Source organism: Actinia tenebrosa, unplaced genomic scaffold (genome assembly GCF_029948245.1).
Source record: "Actinia tenebrosa isolate PJP-AT-01 unplaced genomic scaffold, QUT_ActTen_1.0 PGA_scaffold8__29_contigs__length_14323225, whole genome shotgun sequence".
Taxonomy (NCBI): domain Eukaryota; kingdom Metazoa; phylum Cnidaria; class Anthozoa; order Actiniaria; family Actiniidae; genus Actinia; species Actinia tenebrosa.
The window spans coordinates 2,878,804-2,902,394 of record NW_028292585.1 but is presented as its reverse complement, the minus strand read 5'-3'; the positions used below and the strand labels follow the sequence as shown (position 1 = coordinate 2,902,394).

The window sequence follows — 23,591 nt, the reverse complement described above, 5'->3', positions numbered from 1 at the left end:
CTTGTTTCCAAGAATAAAAAGTATAGATACCAGCTAGCAACATAAATGTTTTGAAGGATACTGCGAGGATAATTAAGCTGTTCCACTCACGCTTGAAATAATTATCGCTTAAATTTCTTTAATGTTTTTGCAATTTCTAAACTGGCAGTATTTCTACTTTGTCCGGCCGCTTCATACAGCTCGTTAAGATATGTGATTCACTTCAATAATTATGCACAATGTAAGAGTTAAAAACGGAATAGCTTTCCCTCAATGAATATTTTTACTTTGTAGAAAGCGAGCCATGTTCTGTAAAAATAATTAATTGTAACACAATGGTATCTTTATTTAAATTGATGAATAAAGAAAAAGTAATACTCAAAAATACTGTCGCGAATTAATGGTACGTTTTAGCATGGATAGACTTACTTCCATAACCTACAGCGCCTGGACATTTTAATTTTTAAAAAACTTAAAATACACTCTACAAAATTACTCGAATCTGAGTGGACATGAGGAGTACGTTAAGAGGAATTGTTTTCCATAATGAGCAATAATGGCAAAAAGCGCCAAAAACTAGACTTTCGTATGGGTTTTGATCCCAATTCTCGTTTTGGGTTAACACTCAAAACCCTTTTTAACAGTTAGAAATTGATGTACTATGATAAAATGCCTGTTTGAAGCGGTATTTTCAACAGTACAAAGATGCTTTGTTGTATTTGTGTTAGAATGTTGCTTTGTCAGGCTTTTTTTATAGAAAATACATAGGAAATAAGCAAATTGAGAAACCATGCGTTCACTTAATAAACAATTTAGATGCCGCACGTTGACACTACACTTGTTTTAAAATAGATCTATAAAGTTATATTATTTTCACTCATTAATTTAATGATAGAACCACTAATATAAGAGCTCTTATTTCCATATAATCTGAGGTTCAAGCCAGTGTCTTTTGAATCATTAGCTAAGCTATACAGATTATCTGGATGTGTTCTGTCATGTGTCATGAAACGTTTGATGACAATATCGTCAACTTCGTCAGCGAGGGTGTCTGGTGCTTGAATACGTGCTTCAAACACCTCCCTTATTGACACATTAAGGCCCTTCAGACTGGCCATCCCAATATTCCCTCCCCTACCAAACGTTTTTGGCAATTTCCTCGCCACTGCGTCTGCCTCTTTTAAAATTCTATCGAGTTTCCCCTCCTTTACTAAGGAATCGATGAATTCTTCTATACGTTCAGTTCCAGTCTGGTCCGCTTCGTTGTCTCGCCTGTGAATAAAGCACAAGACATATTATCCATGGAATTCCAAATGATAGCAGTTCGAAGGGGGTGGAATCTGGATTTGATTGAACTTTACCTACTTTTTATTTACAGCACTCGTCTTGTTGCTCTCAGTCTAAGAATATGATAAATACATACTAGTTAACTTTTGAACTTATTACCGCCTTATTACTTATGTATTATGTATAGTTATAATAATAATAGTAATAATAATTCGTAATATTTTTTTTATAAAGCGTATTTCCAGGCTGCTATAGGCGCGAAAATTATGTGACGGCTGCGGAGGAGCTTACATGCCATTTTACCAAGTACCTTTATTTTCTGGTATTTTACAATCGTAACCGCCACATGAATGTCGACACTTTTCAAATTGTTTATATCGATTGTCCTTCCCATTGCCTCTCCCTCTTCGATGACGTCACGTATGGTATCGTAGACATTATTTTCTACAGAGAAACTGAAGAGAGTAATGAAAGTCAGAAACAAGGTTTATTTATTGGTTGTTTCATATGGTATTAGTTAATGGCATATTTTATTGACCCCAGGAATAATTTATTACACCCATGTATCAACCGCACTTTACTGATCTGTTTTTTATTGGCTTGGTTGTATCTGTTGAGAAAACTTACGTCAATAATACATCCACGGGTTGCTTGGATGAAAAAAGCTCGAGGTGGACCTCTAAACTTGAATTTAGGAGGAGCATCAACCTCCAGACCTGGCCCATCTTCTCAAATAATGGACTCCGCAGTGAAACGCATTGAGAGCGTCTCATATGCAGAGCCAAGTTGTCAATGGTCCAGCAGGTGGACCACATACCACATGGTCTAGGCACATATCGCTTTCCAGCATCCGCTGACTGAAAGACCGGAAAAATGTATTTATAGGTGATTCTGAATATCAATTATTATGAGGCCAATTATTTAGGGCAGGGGAAAGCGTTCATTTTGAAAAGTCTATTCAACTCGCTCAATCCTTGACCAATTCGCTTCTATCGGATAGAAAAGGAATGATTGAAAATGATATAGACGATTGCATTGACTCTTTATTATGTTTTCGATTTACGTTCTCTTATACTATCTTACAAATACAGAGCTTGGGCGACCTGTGCTAAATTATGAAAATATACTCGCGTTGAAGCCGTAACCTCAGTGGTGTGAAGAAAATAGCAAACGAAGTTACAAACTAATTACCTTAAACTTTATTTGGTACAATAACTCTTCGTGCGCTTTGACCAGCAAGAGGTTGTGGTGGGCCAAAGAATTTTTAGCGTGCACCTCCATTTCCTCTGAGTTACCATGGAAGGTGCACAGTGGTACGTCACAAGGACGAATCCGTTCCTCGCAACACATTAAATGTTCCATAGCCGCACTCCTAAAATAGTAGTTAAGTTAAAAGAAAAACTCAGTGATTTTATATTCTATAAACTTTCACTCTTAATCACACATTTCTCTATCCTGCAGAGTACACTGCCAAAATTTCTAGCTAGTAGAGTCTCCCTCGTTGGTTCAAATATAATGTTCCGGGGAAGTTCAACAATAATAATTTTAATAAATAAACACATATAGTATTGACCATTATATTCGATACTTTGTACCAAGATGTTTTAAAATAAATTATAATTTTTATTGGACTTACGCCGTGCTCACATGTATGTCAATCGCCGAAGATAAGACTATTTAAAAACAGTTATAACTAAACTGATCATGATATACTGGTTCAGAGTAAAGGGATATCTACTCACATTTTTATTCTATGTTTGTCTTGTGTTTTTCTGAAGTATGGACAAATATTTTCCATATTGAAGAATTATGCGGTTTCTCTACTGTAAGGACTTGCAGCTACAAAAGACTGTTTTCAGCTTTCCCACGGGGTAATGAGGTCTGACGCAAGACAATTAGAACAAAGGGTATTTGTTAGAAGTATTTCGACACTTCCCTCTCTTGGTGTGAAATCACCTTTATTTCGGTTATTTTGTTAGTTTAGTTCTGTATGTGTGTATGGTATTTTGGTTTTAATCTTGCTTTGTTTTTGTAAATGATACATCGGTCCAGCGATAAGTACATCTCCTCGTTTCACATATTAAAGCACTGGCTAATATTATACATATTTTTTTCTCGGGCGTGTCCTATGTCACTGACGGATGGCTTTTCAATTGCAATATTTGATTTGAAATTTGATGATCATGTTTCCCGGATGTCATAAGTTTTTTTCTCAACTCCTTCATGAAAGCTACTCCCAACGAAAATAAACAGGAAGTTCTGGAATGTGTCAATGTATTAAAGCAGAGTGTACCGCCTAATTCACTATCGTATAGCCACCAACAAGCATGGACGGTTTTAGCTCAGATGACGCAGTGGATTTTTCGCCGCCTAAAAAATCCATTGGAAAAACGGTGATGAAATGGATAGTTGTAACAAAAAAGAAATTTGTCTCTGCTCCAAGGGGTTCTATGTGGGAAGACATGAAGACGAGCGGCGAAGCCAGGTACATAGGGATCAACACATTATGGACAGCCGAGATGTTAATGGACCAGCTTCGAGCTGTTTTCCCTTGTCTTCAAAGCAAAGAACGTAACCAGTAAGTCACTGTGAATCCAATTCTTCTTTTTCAAAACTACTTTTAGTTGATAAAAACTTCGTGAATATTAATACTTATTTTCTCCTTTCCATTAGAATCAGAGTTTTCAGAACAACCTCGCGCGGGAATATCTTTACAAGGCTATCAGAATATCTCCCTAACGCCAAGGAGCTGCTACAATTGTTTAAAGGGACAAAATCGCCAAGGATTTACCTTTACATGAAAAATAGCAAATGTATGATCAATATATTTATGAATATGTGTGATGTAAAGAAAAACTTGGACTTTGATATCCACATATATATCTTTGATATACATATCAGTTACACTGATATCTAACACCGCAATCAGTTAAGGTTTTAATTTGCAATTCCAGTTCCAAAACAAGGAATGGAAGTAGGTTGTAAAGGTGAGCAGGCTGAATTATTCGTCACACTCAGTTTGTTATAGCGGTTTCTTTACGTTGGGCACGGTTACAGCTCTTTTATAGTTCATTTGTGCTTTCAGTACTTGGATGTTACATGCTCCACTGTATGCTACCATCATAGAAGGATTACATTTTTAAATTACTTTACAATTTCATATATCTAGAAACTATATATAACTACTGTAGTTATAACTAGAATTTTTTAAACATTTGCATAATAATGAAATCCGGTTAAAAAAACCTAGCGCGTTCATCATTTCAGGAAAATAACGAAAGATTTTACATTTGTTGAAAGAGTATGAACAGGGATAACTTTAATGTTATATATGGTGCCTTGAATTCCACCTTTTATCTGTTTTTGTTAGAAACTGAAGTGGGGCTCCTGTGGAAACGAAAACGAGGTTCAATTTCAAGTGATAATTTCCTCTACAGTATAGTAGTGATGAAAACCGTCTTATATGCAAAGAAGCCATGATCACTCATACTTGTCTTTATTTATTTGCCAAAGCATTATATTTCAATTTTTATTGCCCTCCACTTTCATTTATATATACATTTTTATTCTTGTTTTTTATACATTAATGATTTTGTCTCCATTTTTCATAGGTTCACCATGGCTGTCAGGAAGCCAAAAAAATTCGTGTACGTATTAAAGTTTGCTCAGATCAGATAAAAAAATAAAGTTTATTTTCAAGCTTATAGGGTGAAGTCATTACACCTTTTAAATAGATATCAGACTAAGTAATGTTTAATAAACCTTAAAGTCCACTGTCCTTTTTTGTCTATTTAACTACTAATTGACTTATAATTTACTTCGTACATTCTACTAGGACACTATAAACAAAATAACATAAATTTTTTATCAACATTTTTATATTTCATTTTACATATATATATATGTATTTTTTATATAAAGGCTTTTTTCCTCCCTCTTTCTGAAAGAAATGAGGAAAAAAATGAGCCCTTGTTATAGCTAATTGTGCTATCTATTTTTCAATTTTGCAGCTGGAAAAAGTACCAAAAACGACACGAAAAAAGAAACTAATAGGAGTACTATCAGTAAGTATTTTTATTTTATTTAAAATGTTTTAAATAAAATTCCTTGTAGAATAGTTATTTATAAATAATTGCCTATTATACTACATGTATCTATATTTCAACTTTGTAGTTAGCAAAAGTACTAAGAATACTAAGCATGCCACAGCTGCAAAGAGTGTTATCAGTGAGTTTCTTCAATTATCTTCAAAGAGATACACTGACAGCATTAAGATTATAATGAACCAGTTATATATGTATCTCTCTTTTTTGTCTTAATTTTTGGTTTACGAGACTACATTTGTGTTCTTTTGCAGGTACACCATTAAAGTCTTTTCCTGGCCTAAGAGGATTAGCAGCCAAAAAAAATTTAACATGTATGTATTAGGTGTTTTCCAACAAAAAAAACTTTCTGGGGCTCTTTTTTCGTTATTCGATATGGTTCTATATATATATTCATAACCATATAAATAAATGAATATTGATGAAAAAAGTTTTTTTGTTTTTAATTTTTTTTCATGTTATGTTATTCCTTTAGATTCAAATTGGTAGCATAGGAATTTTTAGGAGGGGACATATATAGGAAACACCAGCTAGCAATCCCCATGACATTGTTTTGAATCCATTAGAAAGATAATGATTTCATAGTTTAATAACTATTGTATTGTAATAATGTAGATGCCAGTGATTTTGAAGAATTAGATGATGGAGATAATGATAACATTGTTATGTGATTCCAATACTCTAAGAACTTAATTTTTTAGTTGTACCAGCTATATATTTTTGAAATCATTTGTTATTAAGATAACAAGTGCATATCAAGGATTAATTTATTTTATCCTTTTTATAGGTTTATCAGACAGTAGTGAAGAAAGCCCTGAACTTGGTGGTATGTTTTATCTTCTTATCTCTTCATTGTGTGCTTTCCAGTTTGGACCAAATCACTGGTCATAGGATAAACATTACCAACACTGCAGGGCCAATAAAGAAATAAAAACTTGCAAAAAAATAAAAAAGTTTGTAACATTTACATTGGTACAGTACATCATTGATTTTAATGATGTTATGTTATATTTCGTCTACCATTTTCAGGTTCATCTTCACCGTGGCTAGATGAATCAACTTCACGTAAGTTAAATAAAGTTACAATTTTGTTTTTGCTAACAGACTTCTAATCAACTATGCAGAATATATTTATAATATTTTTTTTTTCGTATTTTTATTTCCCTTTAATTAGCAGCTGCAAACAGTCCTGCAACGCAATTGCCATCTCCATCATGTAAGTAATGGTATAGGCTTAGTTACATTAGACGTGCAATAACAAGTTCCATGGTTACTTTAAGATGCATATTTCAAGTTATTGTGGGATTGATAGACTTCAGTTACAAGAAAGGAATTTAATATCAGCTATAAAACTAGCAAAATATCATTCTAAACATAGCAACAACAGTGATATCTAGATCGGAAGGTCACCAGCTTAGTAGAGACCAGCTACATACCTGTGCAATAGTTAACTTTACCCTTCAAGAAGCAGAAACCTAAACATGTTTAAAATGCTCATCTTATTGATGTCAATATAAGCCAGCAACCAGCAGATTGTACCACCTGTTCAACCAATTCGGTTCCCATTGTGTGTGAGTGTCAGCCACCTATTTCAATTTCATACCCACCCACCAAAAATGTTATTGACAACCCTGCATCTGTAAGCACTTTTTGCAACAACAGCCCTAAAGGTCCTATAATATGTACTGTTCATAGGAAGTTTTGTGTGAGAAATCCGAATGATTTTCCTGGAACTGAACTGAACATTTACAGTGTTTTTAATAACATATTCAATTCAGCCCTTTCATATGTTTTTTTTAAATAGAAGACCCAGTTCTCTTAAAGAAAGAGTCACCATTCATTGATTTATATCTTTTGAATTGCTTTGATTAGATCCTAACCAGGTGCAATTTGTTCAGGATCGTGATGAAGGATTGGTTGGTAAGTGGGTGATCATGATTCATGCTTTAATAGGCCACAATGTGTTAAGGTTCGCTATGTCAGTGTTCATATGCTGCATGCCATGTTAGTTGACAGAAATTGAGAATCCTTTGCTTTACCATGGACTTTGAAATATTTGTTTTGCAGCAAAAAGCTTGCATGTGCATAGTAGTGACTGTGTGGACAAATATGTAAAAGACAGATAATTCAGATGTTTGATGAACGACTAGCTCTCACTTGAAAGTCAGGAAATTTGGCAAAAAGTGAAATTGATACGTGCTGTATGACAGAAGCAGCCATCTTGAAACCAAAATTCTAAATATTACAAATATAGTCATCCAAAGTCCTTATTCCCCATAATCTCCATAATGTTCCAACTCTGTTTAAGTACAGCTGTTATTTTTTTAGGTATTACAATTAAAAGCTTGTAACACCAGTTTTTATTTTGTTATTCCAGTTTATTAATTTTTTTATTCTGCTTCGTTACTTCAGTTGGTGAAATAAAAGAAAGCAGCATATTCAGTCATATAAATGAGTCAGGTATATATGTACACCATATCAATTCTATTTTGAAAGTAATAGTTTTTAATTGTTTTCCTTTACTATTACTAATGCTTTGTTATATTTTTCACCTTCCCTTTTTATTTTTTCCTTCAACCAGCTTCAGCATTGGATAGACTGAATGAAGTCAGTGGGCTTGTCATCCTTCCTGTGGATGATCTGGATGAGGTAGTTATAGGTTTTTTTCTCCATAGTTATATAATGTATGTCACCAAAGTGTATAAATAATGCTATTTTCATGTTCAGGCATGTCTCCAAGCCTTCCATCTACAGAGGCCAATGTTGTTTCTGATTGCTGAGGAGGAGAATGAAGATCTCCACAAATTCTTAAGGTACTATATATAGTGCTCTGAGGGCACAATTATTTTGATATGAGCATGATATATGACTGGTGACATTGTCGAACGTATGGGCTGACAAAAATGTCCATCCAGTCAAAACTTCCCATTTAGACATCAATGAAATATATTTTAACAAAGACAAATTTTTGGAAGCCATTTCAAAAAAACTTGCACAGCATGTTGTTGCAGATATATGTTTTTGTTCTTATCATGCTTGTGAATATAAAATTTATTGGACAGTACATTTAGTAACAAACGACTATCACTACTAGATCACTCAGTAATTCTGCTGAAGAAATGGAAGGCGACTTTCCGCTAATTGTCTTCATACAGGAAGGCTCCCATGCAAGTGAAGAACGTAAGAAAAAAGTATTTGTTGATTATTAGTATAATAGAGAAAGCAATGGTACGTTCCATAAAAAAACAATGTTCAATAGCTATATGCACAGTGATTTACAGTCATTGAAATGCTGTTACTGGCACTCACTATTGTAATATAAGGCGAGATAACTAGCTAAAATCTAGTGTGAGATGCCTCGGTGTTTCTAATGAAACAGTAATGATAAAAAGTTGAATTATACACCGTGAAAAGATGAAAAAACGTACTTTTTTCGTTTTTTCATGTTTTCACAGTGTATAACTCAACTTTTTATTATTACTATAACGTATAGCAGTGGAATTGTGCAGGGGGAAAAAAGTTGGGTATATAAACCATGGCCATTCATTTATATGAAATTAAACTAGTGTTTCATAACCGATTTATAAAATGAATTTCTTTTCAATCTGGATCCTAATGTAGTTTACAGAAAGTTCTCCATGAAAGGAAAAGGGAAGTTAATCCTTTGCTTCCCTTTGAATAAACATGAAATGGAAATAAAGTTGATACAAACTGGTAAGTTTGCATGGTACAGTGATTATTATTTACACTTTTTGTATAATATAAATATTTATAAAATATATTTGACTTCATTAATAATGGAATGGTCACTTTTTTGTTGAAGGGTTTGTATATACACAAAGATTTGTAAATGCAATGGAGGAATTACAATATTCTAGACGCAAACCCCAACTGAAGTAAGTATTTTTTTTTTAAACATTTATATTCTTCCCCTCCCCCCCCCCCCCCCTCCCCAAAAAAAATTAAGAGCCTGGGAAGGCTTGAATATGGAATATTGAAGGGCAAGTTTTCTTGAGTGAAGACTAGATTGTAGGAACATTTAGTTTTTTTCAGCTAACAATAAAGCATACATTTCATTATTATTAATGTTTTTGTTGTTGCTGTAATTTTATAATAATAATTTTATTGCGATGTTCATAGGAAAAAGAAACAAAGTAAACTATTGGTAGATGTGAGTATTACAAAAACACAATTTAATTTAAAATTTACTTTTTTGCATAGTTCTTAAATAGAACTAGCCATCCCATATTTTTCAATGTGTTTCCATATTGGTCGGCCTACAATTATTCTAGCAAACTGGAAATTAATTGAACGTTGGTCCAAACACTGTCTAGATGGCTTAGTTTATAGATGAACATGTACCTGAATACTCCTTGAATTTGAATTTCATACCTCAGCCAGCACTAATCCAGTAAATAATTTTGTTAAAGGTCAAACTTGATAGATTGGTTAGAAACTTTAAAAGGCATATTAAATTTATTACGTTATTATTCTTTTTCAACAGCCGCATTATGTTCCTGACAGTGAAGAGAAGGAGGTAAGTGCTTTTGTACTTATGCAGTTTCAGGGTTGAGTTTTCTTTACTTTTTTAAACACTTGGTGAGGAGGGCATCATCTTTGAATGCTTGAACCTCAAGGTGTGAGCATAAGTTAAGGGCATGCTTTGGGACTGGAAAATGGCCGCTTAAGTTTGGCACCCTGAGGGACTGGCATGTCTGCAGCATGCCTGGACCAGAGGGTGTCAAGCGGAAAGCCAGGTTTGTACCCGGAGGGACAGGCATGGACCGGAGGGTGTCAAGCACAACACAGGGTTGGCACCCGGAGGGACAGGCATGGACCGCAGGGTGTCAAGCACAACACAGGGTTGGCACCCGGAGGGACAGGCATGGACCGGAGGGTGTCAGGCACAATGCAGGGTTGGCACCCGGAGGGACAGGCATGTCTGCAGCATGCCTGGACCGGAGGGTGTCAAGCACAAAGCAGGGTTGGCACCCGGAGGGACAGGCATGGATCGGAGGGTGTCAGGCACAATGCAGGATTGGCACCCGGAGGGACAGGCATGTCTGCAGCATGCCTGGACCGGAGGGTGTCAAGCACAAAGCAGGGTTGGCACCCGGAGGGACTGGCATGTCTGCAGCATGCCTGGACCGGAGGGTGTCAAGCACAAAGCACGGTTGGCACCCGGAGGGACTGGCATGTCTGCAGCATGCCTGGACCGGAGGGTGTCAAGCACAAAGCACGGTTGGCACCCGGAGGGACTGGCATGTCTGCAGCATGCCTGGACCGGAGGGTGTCAATCACAACGCTGAGATTGCATCCGGAGGGACTGGCCTGGACTGGTGGGTGTCAAACACAACGGCTAGTTTTGCACGCAGAAGGACTGGCATGTCTGTATTATGCCTTGGCGTGGATATTGTAGAATAGTACAATTTGATGGGGATTTTTGAACGGGGTTCTGTGAATGTTTTAATTCTTGAATATTTTCATTTTATTTTTCAAATAATTATCTATTTATATCTTTTTTTATATAGTAGAGAATACTGCCTCTGTTGCTGCCCATTTTTTTCTTTCCCATTTCAGGTGGTTTTCAGGGAAAACGATCCCAATGAATATGATAAAGGAGATGACTCGACCTTACTACTTTGTGATGGTAAAATATGTCTATTATATTCATAATTATTAACAAAGCTTATTACCTCAAAACATTCCAAAAAAAGAAATAAAAAAATTAGTATAAACAATAAATTATAAGTACACAATTAATGTAGTTGGATGTTTTTTCTTAATTTACAGATGACTTGATTGTGAACCTTAAACAACAAGAAAAAGAAAGAAAAAATGGTGAAAAGAGAAAAAAGGAAGAAAGGGAAAAGGAAAGGGAATTCGAAATTAGGGAAAAGGAAAGGGAACCAAGGGAAAACGAAGAAAAGGAAAGGGAGGAAAGGGAAAGAAGGGAAAAGGAAAGGGAAAACAAAGAAACAAAAGAAGCAGCGAAAAAGAGAAGGAGAATATTGAGGAGGGAAAAAGCTAAACGTATGAAGAATAACTAGTCTACTTAATTCGTCACTGGCTTTTTTTCATTTTCGGTCAAACAAACTCGGTTTTGGTGGACGTCATCAAGGCCATACCACAACATTCCACGGACAGGACACATGCTTATGAAAAAAAATAATTTCCAAATATATATGCCATGGAAAAACTTTGATGTCCACTAAAACTTTCATTGGGAATTGGGATACATTCTGTAACACATATCATTACAGCATTTTAAAAAAAGTACTGCTGCCATTTTTATATTATATGTATTCTGAATATGAGCAATTACAGTTTGTAGGAAATATGAAACGAGATTTGTTAATATAGGAGTCTGATATTTGCGAGATAATTACTAGTATTAAATTAGCACATGTTATGTAAAAAAAAGATACTGTACAACTATGAATTCTTATTAAAAATTTAATGCCACAAAAATAAATAAATAATTGTATACTAAGTTAATAAAAAATAAAACGGAGGTCCTTACATTGCGTCAGATCACGCGTCTGTGTTAAGTGTGCAATTTTTTACTTCGAATGATTAACGGCTCGAAATAATCGAAAAGAGTCCAACTCCCAAAGTTCCACCTTTTCATCATAAAAACATTTTCATATTCCCATTTTTTATTCCCGTTTTTTTGAAGGCAATTGCAAATAGGAGCCCTCCAGTCTTGCCATAAAACGACCCTACAGTATATTTAGAAATTTTGGATTTAATTATTACGCAGGGATATTTTTGTTTAATTAAATCACAACGAAAAAATATCCAATAAGTCCTCCATAATTTACGTGAAAAGCGGGCCAAAATAATGACACATTTAATTTTACTTTCTATATGATATTAATAGTACTTTTCTCGGACTCACGCAATTCCTCGCGTGCTTGTATAACTCAACGCGCGCTCGTTTTCTATCAATATCTCTTCAATATATAATATAATAGGATAGCGGTAGCTTGTATATAAGGCTTTGCTTTTTTAAATAACGTACGTATTTCGGTTTGAACTCAATACTTCCTCGATTTCCAAAAAGCCTCCTCGATCGTCGATCGTCCCTCGATTAAAAGCCCCCTCGATTGAATCGAGACTCGTTCTTGGGAATCGAGACATGTCGTTAGAGATCGAGACTCGTTCATGGAAATCGAGACACGTTTTGAAAATCGAGACTCGTTTTGAAAATCGAGACTCGAAGACCAGTATCCTTGAGAGATCCCAAATAATCATTGAATTCTTACCAGACATCGCAAATAACCACCGTGTGGCTCCTTTCCATGACCAGGCACTCTCCCACAGTCCAGTTACTTTCATCGCCTGAATACATTATTATGAATGTAGAATGTAGAATGTAGGAATAAAACAGATAGAATATAATCGAGACCGTAAACCAAGATATAACTGCAATGAGTGTTTGATCAGTTGAGTTGTCACGCATGTGCTGTGGTATGCTGGATACCCGATACCCAGGTTATGTTTGACCTTTGTACTGGGGACTGTCAAATACATCTATTTAACAATTAGTCATCGAGTCCGCATGTTCTACGAGTCTTGTTTCGTACACCATGAGGGCGAGAGGTCTAATTTTTTTCAGTAGTAAAAACCTAGTAATCCGTCCAATAAAAGATGCAAAAAGCGTTGAAATTTTGATCTCAAAATCGACACTTTTCGCTACTATCACTAATATACCACTAGTAGCTCAGCCAATCAGAGGGCTGGATTGGTTATAGTATGTAAATATGTTTTTACTAATAAAATGTGGTTTATGCTCTATAGGACTTTCTTGGAACTTTGAGGCTGAAAAAAAAATTAGAATTTTCACACATTCATCTTTTTCATTGTACTTACCACTAGTATTAGGAAAATGAATATTTATTTCTAGTCGCAAATGACAGTCTATGACAAAGCTATAAGTAGGGGGTGGGAGAATCAAAAAATAAATACTTCCATTCAAATTAGAATTACAGAAAATATTTATTCCATGTAAAATTTATTTATTTCCTGTCAAGGTATGAAAATTCTATGCAAAAGAAAGAGCGCGTAATCCAAACTCGTCACCTGCAACATCGGTTTTCGTATTCTCTCATTTCCGGCCGCACGCATCTTGTCAATGAATGTTCTAAAAGTAAAGTTATTAAGTCTAAAGTCCAACCTAATAAATAAACAGTAACTGGTATATTTCAGATATATATAAAATATCAAAAACTTTTTTTGGCTATCTTCAATTAAATGTATCCGAAGTATAAAAAAATGTATCCTATATGAATCATAGTGGCTAGCTAAAAGATAATTCACTGTGCTGCACCCTTTAGTTACACATGCTTTGCATATTTTTTGATTATGTCATTCAATACTACAAAAAAAAAAAAAAAAAAAAAAGAAATTCGATCCTTGAGCATCATTCCCTAACTTGACGGCAACGTGCTAAGAATACTCCCGATCGCGCACATTATTTTACAATGGATTTCAGTCCTTCTTCAGCGAATGGTCGGCCTTATAAAAAAAAATTCATATTGCTACAAGAAATGGTAGCTTGCATACCAAGAGGGGGCAACTTCGACAGCTTGGTAGCAGCCGGTAGGGTGAGGGACATCACCTTCTATTCCAGCTTTTCCAGCCAACAGATGTTTGACCTCATCAAGGCTGGAATACCGGCTGCTGCCCAGCTTGATCCAAACGGGTAAGTGATGAATGTTATCGCGGAACATATTCTTTAAAAAAGCTTTTATTATAATTAACGCGTTCGTCAAGTATTCAGTGATCGTGATTTGGAATATTTCCTCGCCTAGAATAAGCTTGTTCAGATCGAGCAGCAGAGGAACTTCTGTGGAGAGAATCTCCAACGGCATCGTTGGGGGACGAGAGCTCTTGTCCGGCCTCAAAGGTTCGAAGTCGGACAAGGTCTTGATGTTCAACGAACCACGGAGATCCTCAGGTAAGTCAGTAGCATCTAAAAATCTAAAAATCTAAAAATATTGTCATATATCCTTACGGGGGAGGGGTGGGGGAGAGTGGGGAAGTAAACAAAAGAATCTAAACTGGACTACCTGTGAAATAACACTGACACAAAACAGCGCGGGCGTTGACACAAGAATCAGTACAAGTGAAAATGAAATACGGTTATATTATTACTGCATGGAAGCATGGATCGTATGGCTCTTTTATTATCAATGGTGGAAGGCTTGTTTAGAAGTGGAGGATCTAACTTCCAAACGGATGAGACATATACGTTATTCAATAAGAAATATCCTTAACGAGAGTTTAATTTATCAACTAAGGGATTTTCAAACTTATTGGAAGGGCTTTTTCCTTAACCGTATTTCTAAAATGCTATTGACTAGTTCGTTACTGTGTATATTTCTACAAGATTTCGTCATTTTTTTCAATAAAAAGTTTCCTTCAACTAATTAATGGTTTTCAAGACTTTGAAATCACTATACTATATTACTTTATACGTATAGCTCTGTTCATCAGGGGGAGGCGGCCAATGGCACATGTATAAGCTGATGAAGATATATGTGTCTGTCTTGAACATATTTGCTAAACTTATCTACTTCTACATAATTATACATTTATTAAAATACCTTCCTTTTTTGTTTGTTTATAGATTCTCCACTGCCGTCACCACCATCATCTCCAGACAGATTGGGAGTAACTGGTAATTACATGTATGACAATAAGTGTCTGACTTAAACCACCTACTTCTACAGGAATATGAGCTCATTTTTCTGGCATACCTTCTTGTTTTATTTTTACATAGGTTTTCCATTGCCACCTCCCTCACCACCTTCATCTCCTGTGGGCAACAGGAGAGCAAGAGCAGCTGGTAAGTACACTTATGGCAATATGTTCCAGGATAATTTCTTAATATTTACTTGATATGTACTTCTACAGCATTATTTATTTCTTAGAATAACTTCTTGTTTTATTTTTACATAGGTTCTTTATCGCCACCCCCCATCACACCTGTGGGCAACAGGAGAGCAAGAGCAGCTGGTAAGTACACTTATGGCAATATGTTCCAGGATAATTTCTTAATGTTTACTTAATATGTACTTCTACAGCATTATTTATTTCTTAGAATAACTTCTTGTTTTATTTTTTACATAGGTTCTTTATCGCCACCCCCCATCACACCTGTGGGCAACAGGAGAGCAAGAGCAGCTGGTAAGTACACTTATGGCAATATGTTCCAGGATAATTTCTTAATATTTACTTAATATGTACTTCTACAGCATTATTTATTTCTTAGAATAACTTCTTGTTTTATTTTTTACATAGGTTCTTTATCGCCACCCCCCATCACACCTGTGGGCAACAGGAGAGCAAGAGCAGCTGGTAAGTACACTTATGGCAATATGTTCCAGGATAATTTCTTAATATTTACTTAATATGTACTTCTACAGCATTATTTATTTCTTAGAATAACTTCTTGTTTTATTTTTTACATAGGTTCTTTATCGCCACCCCCCATCACACCTGTGGGCAACAGGAGAGCAAGAGCAGCTGGTAAGTACACTTATGGCAATATGTTCCAGGATAATTTCTTAATATTTACTTGATATGTACTTCTACAGCATTATTTATTTCTTAGAATAACTTCTTGTTTTATTTTTTACATAGGTTCTTTATCGCCACCCCCCCATCACACCTGTGGGCAACAGGAGAGCAAGGGCAGCTGGTAAGTACACTTATGGCAATATGTTCCAGGATAATTTCTTAATATGTACTTAATATGTACTTCTACAGCATTATTTATTTCTTAGAATAACTTCTTGTTTTATTTTTTACATAGGTTCTTTATCGCCACCCCCCATCACACCTGTGGGCAACAGGAGAGCAAGAGCAGCTGGTAAGTACACTTATGGCAATATGTTCCAGGATAATTTCTTAATATTTACTTGATATGTACTTCTACAGCATTATTTATTTCTTAGAATAACTTCTTGTTTTACTACATAGGTTCTCCATCGCCACCCCCCATCACACCTGTGGGCAACAGGAGAGCAAGGGCAGCTGGTAAGTACACTTATGGCAATATGTTCCAGGATAATTTCTTAATATTTACTTAATATGTACTTCTACAGCATTATTTATTTCTTAGAATAACTTCTTGTTTTATTTTTTACATAGGTTCTTTATCGCCACCCCCCATCACACCTGTGGGCAACAGGAGAGCAAGAGCAGCTGGTAAGTACACTTATGGCAATATGTTCCAGGATAATTTCTTAATATTTACTTGATATGTACTTCTACAGCATTATTTATTTCTTAGAATAACTTCTTGTTTTATTTTTTACATAGGTTCTTTATCGCCACCCCCCATCACACCTGTGGGCAACAGGAGAGCAAGGGCAGCTGGTAAGTACACTTATGGCAATATGTTCCAGGATAATTTCTTAATATGTACTTAATATGTACTTCTACAGCATTATTTATTTCTTAGAATAACTTCTTGTTTTATTTTTTACATAGGTTCTTTATCGCCACCCCCCATCACACCTGTGGGCAACAGGAGAGCAAGAGCAGCTGGTAAGTACACTTATGGCAATATGTTCCAGGATAATTTCTTAATATTTACTTGATATGTACTTCTACAGCATTATATTTTCTTAGAATAACTTCTTGTGTTTACTACATAGGTTCTCCATCGCCACCCCCCCATCACACCTGTGGGCAACAGGAGAGCAAGGGGCGAGCTGGTAAGTACACTTATGGCATATGTTCCAGGATAATTTCTTAATATTTACTAATATGTACTTCTACAGCATTATTTATTCTTAGAATAACTTCTTGTTTTATTTTTTACATAGGTTCTTTATCGCCACCCCCCATCACACCTGTGGGCAACAGGAGAGCAAGAGCAGGCTGGTAAGTACACTTATGGCAATATGTTCCAGGATAATTTCTTAATATTTACTTAATATGTACTTCACAGCATTATTTATTTCTTAGAATAACTTCTGTTTTATTTTTTACATAGGTTCTTTATCGCCACCCCCCATCACACCTGTGGGCAACAGGAGAGCAAGAGCAGCTGGTAAGTACACTTATGGCAATATGTTCCAGGATAATTTCTTAATATTTACTTAATATGTACTTCTACAGCATTATTTATTTCTTAGAATAACTTCTTGTTTTTACTACATAGGTTCTCCATCGCCACCCCCCATCACACCTGTGGGCAACAGGAGAGCAAGGGCAGCTGGTAAGTACACTTATGGCAATATGTTCCAGGATAATTTCTTAATATTTACTTAATATGTACTTCTACAGCATTATTTATTTCTTAGAATAACTTCTTGTTTTATTTTTACATAGGTTCTTATCGCCACCCCCCCATCACACCTGTGGGCAACAGGAGAGCAAGAGCAGCTGGTAAGTACACTTATGGCAATATGTTCCAGGATAATTTCTTAATATTTACTTTATATGTACTTCTACAGCATTATTTATTTCTTAGAATAACTTCTTGTTTTATTTTTACATAGGTTCTCCATCGCCACCCCCCATCACACCTGTGGGCAACAGGAGAGCAAGAGCAGCTGGTAAGTACACTTATGGCAATATGTTCCAGGATAATTTCTTAATATTTACTTGATATGTACTTCTACAGCATTATTTATTTCTTAGAATAACTTCTTGTTTTATTTCTACATAGGTTCTCCATCGCCACCCCCCATCACACCTGTGGGCAACAGGAGAGCAAGTGCAGCTGGTAAGTACACTTATGGCAATATGTTCCAGGATAATTTCTTAATATGTACTTAATATGTACTTCTACAGCATTATTTATTTCTTAGAATAACTTCTTGTTTTATTTTTTACATAGGTTCTTTATCGCCACCCCCCCATCACACCTGTGGGCAACAGGAGAGCAAGAGCAGCTGGTAAGTACACTTATGGCAATATGTTCCAGGATAATTTCTTAATATTTACTTGATATGTACTTCTACAGCATTATTTATTTCTTAGAATAACTTCTTGTTTTATTTTTTACATAGGTTCTTTATCGCCACCCCCCATCACACCTGTGGGCAACAGGAGAGCAAGGGCAGCTGGTAAGTACACTTATGGCAATATGTTCCAGGATAATTTCTTAATATGTACTTAATATGTACTTCTACAGCATTATTTATTTCTTAGAATAACTTCTTGTTTTATTTTTTACATAGGTTCTTTATCGCCACCCCCCATCACACCTGTGGGCAACAGGAGAGCAAGAGCAGCTGGTAAGTACACTTATGGCAATATGTTCCAGGATAATTTCTTAATATTTACTTGATATGTACTTCTACAGCATTATTTATTTCTTAGAATAACTTCTTGTTTTACTACATAGGTTCTCCATCGCCACCCCCCCATCACACCTGTGGGCAACAGGAGAGCAAGGGCAGCTGGTAAGTACACTTATGGCAATATGTTCCAGGATAATTTCTTAATATTTACTTAATATGTACTTCTACAGCATTATTTATTTCTTAGAATAACTTCTTGTTTTATTTTTTACATAGGTTCTTTATCGCCACCCCCCATCACACCTGTGGGCAACAGGAGAGCAAGAGCAGCTGGTAAGTACACTTATGGCAATATGTTCCAGGATAATTTCTTAATATTTACTTAATATGTACTTCTACAGCATTATTTATTTCTTAGAATAACTTCTTGTTTTACTACATAGGTTCTCCATCGCCACCCCCCATCACACCTGTGGGCAACAGGAGAGCAAGAGCAGCTGGTAAGTACACTTATGGCAATATGTTCCAGGATAATTTCTTAATATTTACTTAATATGTACTTCTACAGCATTATTTATTTCTTAGAATAACTTCTTGTTTTATTTTTTACATAGGTTCTTTATCGCCACCCCCCATCACACCTGTGGGCAACAGGAGAGCAAGAGCAGCTGGTAAGTACACTTATGGCAATATGTTCCAGGATAATTTCTTAATATTTACTTGATATGTACTTCTACAGCATTATTATTTCTTAGAATAACTTCTTGTTTTACTACATAGGTTCTTTATCGCCACCCCCCATCACACCTGTGGGCAACAGGAGAGCAAGGGCAGCTGGTAAGTACACTTATGGCAATATGTTCCAGGATAATTTCTTAATATTTACTTAATATGTACTTCTACAGCATTATTTATTTCTTAGAATAACTTCTTGTTTTATTTTTTACATAGGTTCTTTATCGCCACCCCCCATCACACCTGTGGGCAACAGGAGAGCAAGAGCAGCTGGTAAGTACACTTATGGCAATATGTTCCAGGATAATTTCTTAATATTTACTTGATATGTACTTCTACAGCATTATTTATTTCTTAGAATAACTTCTTGTTTTATTTTTACATAGGTTCTCCATCGCCACCCCCCATCACACCTGTGGGCAACAGGAGAGCAAGAGCAGCTGGTTTTTCCGGAAATGGTGAGAGTGTACATGAATAAGAGATTGGACATATGAAGAAATTAAATGTTTTTATGATAATTATTGCTTTTTAGATGCTCTAAATCAGTATCTATATTTGTATTTATATCTTTTTCGTATACTAAACATCGTCACTTATCCTTATTAGATATTGAAACAGATGAGGAAGACACGGATGAAGGTTTGTGTATTTCTAAAACCAAAACCTTTATTTAATGTGTTATTATTCAAACTCTTCCTTTTTTTATTTCATTAGCAAGTATCACTGGGATAATTTGATATTGCTCATTATTGTTGTTATTCCACCGGGGACTATTCTACAAGGGCTTGGTAGGAGGTGTTCCTATAATGGACATACTCTATTTACGACAGGAAAAAATAATGCCAATTATTATATCCTGGTTATATGACAGCTATATGGTCCTTGAGATGGTTTGGAGATGCTGTTTCAATGTATTCTTTATATAAGATTAATACAGTGTATGTTAGCTCTAGGATTGTTATTTGATGCCACTTACTGACGAGCTTGGCCATGGGTTATTAATAGAGTAGATATCCTGAATATGACAAAAAACGCAGAACATTTTGAAGAGTAGAAATGGATACACTGTTGTTTTTATTGTTTTTATAGAACAGCTGATCCCGTGCAGCCCGAAAGTGGGATTTCTTGGGAGGGGCATGAAGGGTAAGAATATTGCAAGTTATTTAGTAAAAATAAATATTGTTTGATAATATCATAACATATTCAGTCCTGGTATCATTAAGTAATATTTCAAATTATGTATCTATAGGTATTGATTATGTTCCTTTTATTCAAATGCCAATAATCTTCAGTAAAGAACTGTCATACACCTTCTGTCTGCTGTATTTGTTTGTTTGTTTCTTCATTTCCAGTTTCTTGATTCTGTTCTTATGAAAATAATTAAGCTTATTTTCCTTATTAGATATGAATCAATTACAATTCCAAATTAAACATTATTTTATGCCAATTGCTTATATTCATGTTCTGCTTATTCTTTTATCTATTATCATTAAGTTTCTAACTCAAAAAACATTTTGTGCTTTTCTCTTAGTTGGGTCCCTGGCTGAAACCTCTGCACAGTTCATTAGAGAATCACACAAAGCTGGTATGCTATTGTAATTACTACAGTCCGTTTTTGATAGTATAAGGAAGTAACCACGCACAAAGCAATTCATCTGAGGCACCAGGGAAACAAAATAGTACATTAGGTTTACCTATTTGTTTTCCTTGAGACTCGTCTTGAATTGCTTTGTGCGTGATCAACAAACAATGTGTAATGCTGTGTTCACCGATGAATAAAGCTTATAAATCAATTGATAGTTACTGTATATTAATAAGGTATAATAATTATTATCTAGTGCATGATTTGGACTACATCCACAGCATGTGTGGAGGGGATCTGATTTTTCTTCCTCCAGGGTATAATGAGGTACTGTAATTTTTATCTATTATTAGCTATAATTTATATATGAAGCTATACATTTTCGTTTCAACAACTTTTTCTGGGATGCATAAATGGTTCTCATGTTAATGTTTTTTTTGTTACTCAAATTTTTACAGGCCTGTTATCATGCCATCAATCTGGCAAGGCCATTTTTGGCGATAGTGACCACAGGAATGGGTGGCGAATTCGAACGTCTCTGCAGGTAAATGGGACTTAGGTAAAATTTATATCAAATGAAATATTAAAAACCAATAGTATTAAAATATCGGATGTGTTTTAAAAATTTAAGGTCTCTAAATATCATAAGCAAAGACGCTTCCATGGCCAAGCAGAACTTTCCTCTGCTGTTCTATGCAAAAGCAGGAACAGTAGATGGTGAAGAAAGTAAGTTAATATCTTTTTGACTGGCTCCTATCATAATCCTATTTGATTTTGTAATATTTGTTTTTTGCGTATTAGGAAATGATGCCATTCAGAAGATTTAGTCCCCTCCATGCAATATTCATGTTCATTCTCTTTAAAATATTCATATTCAACCTCATATCAATTGAAACCTTCCCTGGTAAAACATGATCTGCAAGTTTAATGAACCAATAGCTTTAAAAATCATTGATAATGTATAAGCATTTTGTCCCTAGTGGAGTGATTAAGGTCTGAAAAGGTTTGACATCATGAACATATGCTTATATTGCAAATTGGCTCCTACATGTACAAAAGCCTTATGAGAAAGTCAGTGAGTTCTTGAAATATTAATAATGCATTTTTTTTAACAGTTTTATCAAGATACACCAGCAGTGGTCACTGCCATGGTCTGGATGTATTTCTATGCGTGCCAGACCAGAGTGAAGACCTGAGTCTTGTGATTCATGAATATGGTTAGTAATGATGCATATTGTAGTAGCATTGAAACTATGGTTTCACTGAGACAAAGTACAATCTTTGAAAACTGTTTTGGAATAATGCAAATAAAGTTAATACCTTATGGTAAACAAAGGTTATATCTATTTCCTTGGCTATTTATGGGGGATGTATGAGTAGCAAAATGGACTTCCTTCTCGCCATAATTAACAGTCATGAGCAACATGTGATTATAATAACATGGTATTTCTGACAGGTTTTGAATGAACTCATGGTTGACTCCAGGAATTAAAAAAGGGGGGTTCAGAAAATTTTCAAAACCTCATCAATCAGTCTTAATGAAACAAGGGAACAAAAAAATTGTGTATTCTCAAAATTAATTTTATATTCATGCTGGCAAAAAGGAGCGACATGACCTCATCATCTCCCCCTGGAACTTCTAAATTATTAATAAAAACTGAATTGTCAACAGGTGCAGACTTCAATGGCATTTTGAATGCCATTGCCAATTGTTCAACGACCCTGGACAACTACAGGGCATTGAGGTATAATATTAATAATTAGGTGTATAACAATATAATAGTACTTATAATTTGAAACATTTCCACTAGTTATATACCAAAATTGTATGGATACTGTCTATGGAATATAGGGTAATATTAAGTACTTTTACATATTGGTTTGGTCTTTCAAGTACGTTCAGACTGCCTTTAATCAATTTTCTTACATCAAAGCCAAGGATATCTATTTTCACATTTGCATACAACATTTTTCCATTCTTCAGTTTTATTTACTTTTTTTTCAGTTTTTATTTACTTTTTTTTCGTGTTTTAGGAACCAGCAAAGCCAGCACAGAGGAAATGTGAGTACCCTATAAGTTCTTCAAATGTTAAATAACCTAATTACAACACAAAAGACAATAAATTGCTTTCCTTCCCCTCAAATTAATGTCAAGGAATACTGACGTGTTGTTAAGCAAGGAGGGGAAAGTACATGGGAATAACTATGTACAATAAACTGTTTTTCAAATTCAGATATCATATTATGTGTCGCCTGTCCAAATTATTTGAGTGTCCACTAACAAAAAAACTCTCACCAACTTATACCCAATGTCACCAAGGTATGTAATTCAAGTTGGGACTCTGAAGAAGATAGAAGTAGGAGATACATTCCAGTTAGCAAGAAGCAGAGAGATAGTGCATTCGGTAATTCAAAAGGTTTGTTTAATTATGAAGTTTTTAAGGGTGGTAAGGGGGTCGGTGGTAAGGCTTGTGGAGAACTTATCTTGGAACCGAGGACTCGAAGGTAGTTGATGGCCTAGGTTATTATGGGTAAGATTGTTTTTGGACTGAGACATCTGGAAAAACGCCAGCGGATTATGAGGTTCTTGTGAAACGGCGCGGTGGCGGTAAGCTGGGGTAATCGGTGTTTGAGACATAG

At 35.3% G+C, this 23,591-nt stretch overlaps 6 protein-coding genes across 8 annotated transcripts; 4 read left to right on the top strand and 2 right to left on the bottom strand.

The window, feature by feature from the left end:
* Positions 1-101: 101 nt before the first annotated feature.
* On the bottom strand, positions 102-1,703 carry LOC148904966 (uncharacterized). Its single transcript, XM_089040773.1, has 3 exons — positions 1,577-1,703; positions 1,345-1,379; positions 102-1,251 (listed from the first exon to the last, which is right to left on the bottom strand). Exons 1-3 carry the CDS (start codon positions 1,658-1,660, stop codon positions 834-836), a joined length of 537 nt encoding a protein of 178 aa, XP_088896899.1. The 5' UTR covers positions 1,661-1,703; the 3' UTR covers positions 102-833.
* Positions 1,704-1,795: 92 nt separating this feature from the next.
* LOC148904965 (uncharacterized) lies at positions 1,796-3,147 on the bottom strand. The gene is made up of 3 exons (XM_089040775.1): positions 3,009-3,147; positions 2,458-2,638; positions 1,796-2,123 (listed from the first exon to the last, which is right to left on the bottom strand). The coding sequence occupies exons 1-3, from the start codon at positions 3,062-3,064 to the stop codon at positions 1,890-1,892; spliced, it is 471 nt and encodes a 156-aa protein (XP_088896901.1). The 5' UTR covers positions 3,065-3,147; the 3' UTR covers positions 1,796-1,889.
* Positions 3,148-3,593: 446 nt separating this feature from the next.
* LOC148904964 (uncharacterized) lies at positions 3,594-11,901 on the top strand. 3 transcript variants are annotated; one of them, XM_089040754.1, is made up of 20 exons: positions 3,594-3,844; positions 3,940-4,079; positions 4,221-4,253; positions 4,878-4,913; positions 5,277-5,330; positions 5,624-5,683; positions 6,157-6,195; positions 6,399-6,434; positions 6,544-6,585; positions 7,242-7,289; positions 7,782-7,829; positions 7,951-8,018; positions 8,097-8,182; positions 8,464-8,549; positions 8,991-9,083; positions 9,193-9,265; positions 9,510-9,540; positions 9,874-9,906; positions 10,950-11,019; positions 11,163-11,901. In XM_089040754.1, exons 1-20 carry the CDS (start codon positions 3,594-3,596, stop codon positions 11,417-11,419), a joined length of 1,584 nt encoding a protein of 527 aa, XP_088896880.1. In that variant the 3' UTR covers positions 11,420-11,901. The 3 variants fall into 3 exon arrangements, with proteins under 3 accessions (XP_088896880.1, XP_088896881.1, XP_088896882.1); XM_089040755.1 differs by lacking the exon at positions 4,221-4,253; XM_089040756.1 differs by lacking the exon at positions 6,544-6,585.
* Positions 11,902-13,816: 1,915 nt separating this feature from the next.
* LOC148904963 (uncharacterized) lies at positions 13,817-14,803 on the top strand. Its single transcript, XM_089023989.1, has 3 exons — positions 13,817-14,076; positions 14,186-14,331; positions 14,790-14,803. Exons 1-3 carry the CDS (start codon positions 13,856-13,858, stop codon positions 14,801-14,803), a joined length of 381 nt encoding a protein of 126 aa, XP_088880115.1. The 5' UTR covers positions 13,817-13,855.
* On the top strand, positions 14,458-15,738 carry LOC148904962 (uncharacterized). Its single transcript, XM_089023988.1, has 5 exons — positions 14,458-15,054; positions 15,157-15,222; positions 15,336-15,392; positions 15,507-15,563; positions 15,678-15,738. The coding sequence occupies exons 1-5, from the start codon at positions 14,891-14,893 to the stop codon at positions 15,736-15,738; spliced, it is 405 nt and encodes a 134-aa protein (XP_088880114.1). The 5' UTR covers positions 14,458-14,890.
* Positions 15,739-17,794: 2,056 nt separating this feature from the next.
* LOC148904961 (uncharacterized) lies at positions 17,795-23,028 on the top strand. Its single transcript, XM_089023987.1, has 19 exons — positions 17,795-17,830; positions 17,888-17,944; positions 18,058-18,114; positions 18,739-18,796; positions 18,911-18,967; positions 19,078-19,134; positions 19,249-19,305; positions 19,415-19,471; positions 19,586-19,642; positions 19,756-19,827; positions 19,976-20,008; positions 20,459-20,512; positions 20,901-20,954; positions 21,208-21,278; positions 21,410-21,495; positions 21,583-21,677; positions 22,067-22,168; positions 22,624-22,696; positions 22,986-23,028. The coding sequence occupies exons 1-19, from the start codon at positions 17,795-17,797 to the stop codon at positions 23,026-23,028; spliced, it is 1,176 nt and encodes a 391-aa protein (XP_088880113.1).
* The last annotated feature ends 563 nt before the right edge of the window (positions 23,029-23,591 follow it).